The sequence below is a fragment of the Otolemur garnettii genome, unplaced genomic scaffold (assembly GCF_000181295.1).
Source record: "Otolemur garnettii isolate 467f Iridium unplaced genomic scaffold, OtoGar3 scaffold00179, whole genome shotgun sequence".
Taxonomy (NCBI): Eukaryota; Metazoa; Chordata; class Mammalia; order Primates; family Galagidae; genus Otolemur; species Otolemur garnettii.
Genome location: NW_003852574.1, coordinates 2,141,668 through 2,145,597, shown reverse-complemented (window position 1 = coordinate 2,145,597; position 3,930 = coordinate 2,141,668). Strand labels below are relative to the sequence as shown.

At 47.2% G+C, this 3,930-nt stretch overlaps 1 protein-coding gene across 1 annotated transcript in view; it reads left to right on the top strand.

Moving 5' to 3' along the window:
- TRAIP (TRAF interacting protein) overlaps positions 1 to 3,930 on the top strand; it is a 26,276-nt gene that overhangs the window by 21,196 nt on the left and 1,150 nt on the right. The window contains exons 10-11 of the mRNA XM_003800602.3: positions 674 to 829; positions 3,712 to 3,760. Coding sequence (XP_003800650.1) covers positions 674 to 829; positions 3,712 to 3,760 — 205 coding nt within the window. The remainder of the gene's footprint in view (positions 1 to 673; positions 830 to 3,711; positions 3,761 to 3,930) is intronic.

Sequence of the window (3,930 nt, the reverse complement as noted above, 5' to 3'; positions counted from 1 at the left end):
AAGAAGAAAATTTAAAATTAAGAAATTTCTTAACTTTTAAACTTTTTACTTCACCAGTACTTTTTTTTTTTAGACAGACTCAAGCTGTCACCCTGGGTAGAGGGCTGTAGTATCATAGCTCACAGCAACCTCCAATTCTTGGGCTCAAGTGATCCTCTTACCTCAGTTTTTCTATTTTTAGTAGCGATGGGGTCTCACTTTTGCTCAGGTTGTTGGTCTCGAACTCGTGAGCTCAAGCAATCTACCTGCCTTGTCCTCCCAGAGTGCTTGGATTACAGCCTTGTGCCTGGCCAGCAGTACTTTTTGTGGTAACATATACGTTACATAAAATTTACCACTATAATAATTTTTTTGTAATTTATTATTTTTTTATTTATTGGTTCTGGTTCATTGAGGGTACAAAGAATTAGGTTACACTGTTTGCATTTGTTAGGTAAAGTCCCTCTTATAATTATGTCCTGCCCCCATTGTAACAATTTTCAAGTACAATTTTCTGGCATTAAGTACATACACATTGCTGTACAACCATCACCACTCTCTATCTCTGGGACTTTTCATGTTCCAATGCCTGAAACTCTGCCCTTTACACTCCACATTCTTTTCTTTCCCTGGTCTCTCCATTACCATCTACTCTCTTGTGGTCCCAAGTAATCAGGCCATCCTATGCCTTCAGCCCAGCCCCTATGGAGATGTTGAACCTGAAGCTCCGTCCACCATCCTTCAGTGATGATATTGATCTCAACACTACCTTTGATGTGGATACACCCCCAGCCCGGTCCTCCATCTCCCAGCAGTGCCACTCCAACAAGCTCTGCCTAGAGAAGTCACGGTGAGTGGTAGTCCATAGCACTGTCTATGGAAGAAGGAAGTAGGAAGAAGGCTAAGACAGCTCTGTAGGCCCTGCACTAAAAGTTCTGAGTGGCTGATGGGGCAGTGTGTGCTGCCTAGGCTTGACTGTGGCTTTGATTCCAGCCACTTCTTCCCTCCCCATAGCACTTAATCTGTGCAAAGCCCTTCTTTGGTATCATTAACTTACCATTATCCTTCAAGGCAAAGGTGTTACAATGTGAGTTAGAAAGAATGTAGGGGTCTCAGTAAGGGTGGGTCTGGACTGATGGTATTGAGGAGGCTGGTCTCAATACCTTGAATGCTTGCCTATTAGAGTCCTACACCAGGGACTCTGAACTTCTTCCATTGTGTGCCTCTAAGGCCCATGCTTATGGTAGGACCATCTCCCCATGGAGCCCAGGGGTTTACCATTCAAGGGGGCAGCCCACGGAGGTAGGCATGAGGAGCTATCTGGAGCTACAAGGCAGATGGGACTAGCACTAGGGGTGGAGTAGGACTGGGAAAAGGAGACTGTCTCCTTGGCTAGGCCTACAAACTGTGACTCACTGGGAGACAAGGACTATGCTCATTTATACATGTACATATATGCTACTCAAGTAAGGGAGGTTGGGGGCTGCACAGGTTTCCTTTTTTTTGAGACAGAGTTTTGCTATGTCTCCCTCAGTAGAGTGCCTCAGTGTCACAGCTCACAGCAACCTCAAAATCTTGGGCTTAAGCAATTCTCTTGCCTCAGCCTCCCAAGGAGTGGGGACTATAGGTGCCCACCATAATGCCTGGCTATTTTTTGGTTTTAGTTGTCATTGTTGTTTAGCAGGCCTGGCCCAGGCTTGAACCTGCCACCTTTGGTGTATATGGCTGGCACTCTACTTACTGAGCTACAGGCACCTAGCCCAGGTTTCCTTCTAATTAAAGACTATGGATATGAGAGAAATAAAATTGAGATATTAGGCAGTTGGAGGTAGAATAGGGCACGAGAACAAGCCAGATGGGCTAACCACCCCTCCCAAACTTGAGGGGCATAAGCATCTATGCTATACATACATACAGGGCCAGGCCCAATAACAATGAGAAACAAACCTAGGGCATGTGGGCTATAGTCAGGGAGCCTATCAGTGCCTGTTCCAGACTCTGGTTTCTTCCTCTTGCCTCTTCTTCATTTGTAAAGGTTGAAGGTAGGCCCCTGGGATCTTCAGGATGCTAGGCCTTTCAGAGACATTTCCACTACCTTGAGGGCCTGCTGGGGACTGAGGGAGCCCAAGATGCCCCTAACCCTCCCCAGAGCCAGATCCAGAGCAAATGGACAGTCTTATAGTGGCCATCATGTGACCTGTCCATAGGCTGTGGGTATAGGTACAGAGAGGAGTCTAGAGTAAGCTGGCCCTGGTCCCACTTTTGTCTTCATGGCTTAAGGAGCCACAGAGTCAACCCTAGATCATAATCCTCCTGCCCACTTGGGAAAATATCAGAAGAGGATATCCAGCTGCTAGGGTCTCCAGGAAATGGATGCAAACACAATGTCCAGGTCTGGGGCTGGGAGTAGAAGCCCAGGATCTGGGGCCATGCTATACTCTGCTCTAGACCACTCTATCTGTACAGATTCTCTAGGAAGATGGCTTGGCCCTGTGGTTTTGGTTTTTTTATTTTTTTTTTTTGTTTTGAGACAGAGTTTTACTCTGTTGCCCTAGGTAGAGTGCCCTGGAGTCATAGCTCATAGCAATCTCAAACTCTTGGGCTTGAGTAATTCTCTTGCCTCAGCCTCGCGAGTAGCTGAGACTATAGGTGTGTACTACCATGCCAGGCTAGTTTTTCTACTTTTATTTATTTGTTTATTTATTTATTTATTTTTGAGACAGAGTCTCACTTTGTTGCACTCAGTAGAGTGCTGTGGCGTCACAGCTCACAGCAACCTCAAACTCTTGGGCTCAAGTGATTCTCTTGCCTCAGCCTCCCAAGTAGTTGGGACTGCAGGCACCTGTCACAGCACCTGGCTATTTTTAGCCAGGTCTCACTCTGACTCAGGCTGGACTTAAAGTAGTGAGCTCAGGTAGTCCACCTGCCTCAGCCTCCCAGAGTGCTAGGATTACAGGTGTGAGCCACAGCGTCCAAGCTAGTTTTTTTATTTTTAGTGGAGATGGGGTCTTGCTCTTGCTTAGTCTGGTCTTGAACTCCTGAGCTCAAGCAATCCACCCATCTCGGCTTCCCAGAGTGCTAGGATTATAGGCTTGAACCACCACGCCCAACCTGGCCCTGTGTTCTGTATACTACCTTATTGAGAGGCTAACTTACCAAGCATCTCTTGGAGGTAGTGCCCCCTCTCTGCACAGACAGGACTAAGCCTGAGCTCATTAGATGCCTCCTGCTTGCATTAGGGCATGACTGTTTTTCTTCCCGTGGGTGGTGAATTATTTGGGCTCCCTAGCCTCATGTGGAGCCTGGGACATGATAAAGTGCCCAAGGACTTGGATATTATTAGAATTTGGCTCTGAACAGAAGCCATAAGATTTGGATGTGTGGCTCGGCGCCTGTGGCTCAAGTGGCTAGGGTGCCAGCCACATACACCTAAGGTGGCAGGTTCGAATCCAGCCTGGGCCCACCAAACAATAATGATGGCTGCAATCAAAAAAAAGAAAAAAAGATTTGGATGTGGTCCAATAACTGTCTTCACCACCCTACTGGTAGTGGTTATCCAGCTGTTTGCAGAACTGCACTTAGGATGGGGATGACCAAGGTGCCTACCTAGAACACAAACCATGTCAGCAGCCATGCCTTGTGGACACCCCCAGGGGCATGTGCTGGACCTGGCTCAACTTGCCCCTCATATCTTGCTTACCTACTCCTTGCCTTTATGTCTCATTCTTTTAGCTCTTCTATTCAGGACGTCCCTAAGAAGGTACCCAAAGATTCCAAACAGGTAAGGGCAAGGGCTTCCCAGAAGAAGCCTAGGAAATCGCCATCTAACCCTTGCCAAGACTGGGGTTGATGGTGGACTTCTGGGAGGTCAGAATCTTGCCAGAGCCCCCTCTCTCTTGGCCCAGAACTGAGATACCTCAGGGCCACCCTTGGGATTTTTTTTTTTTTTTT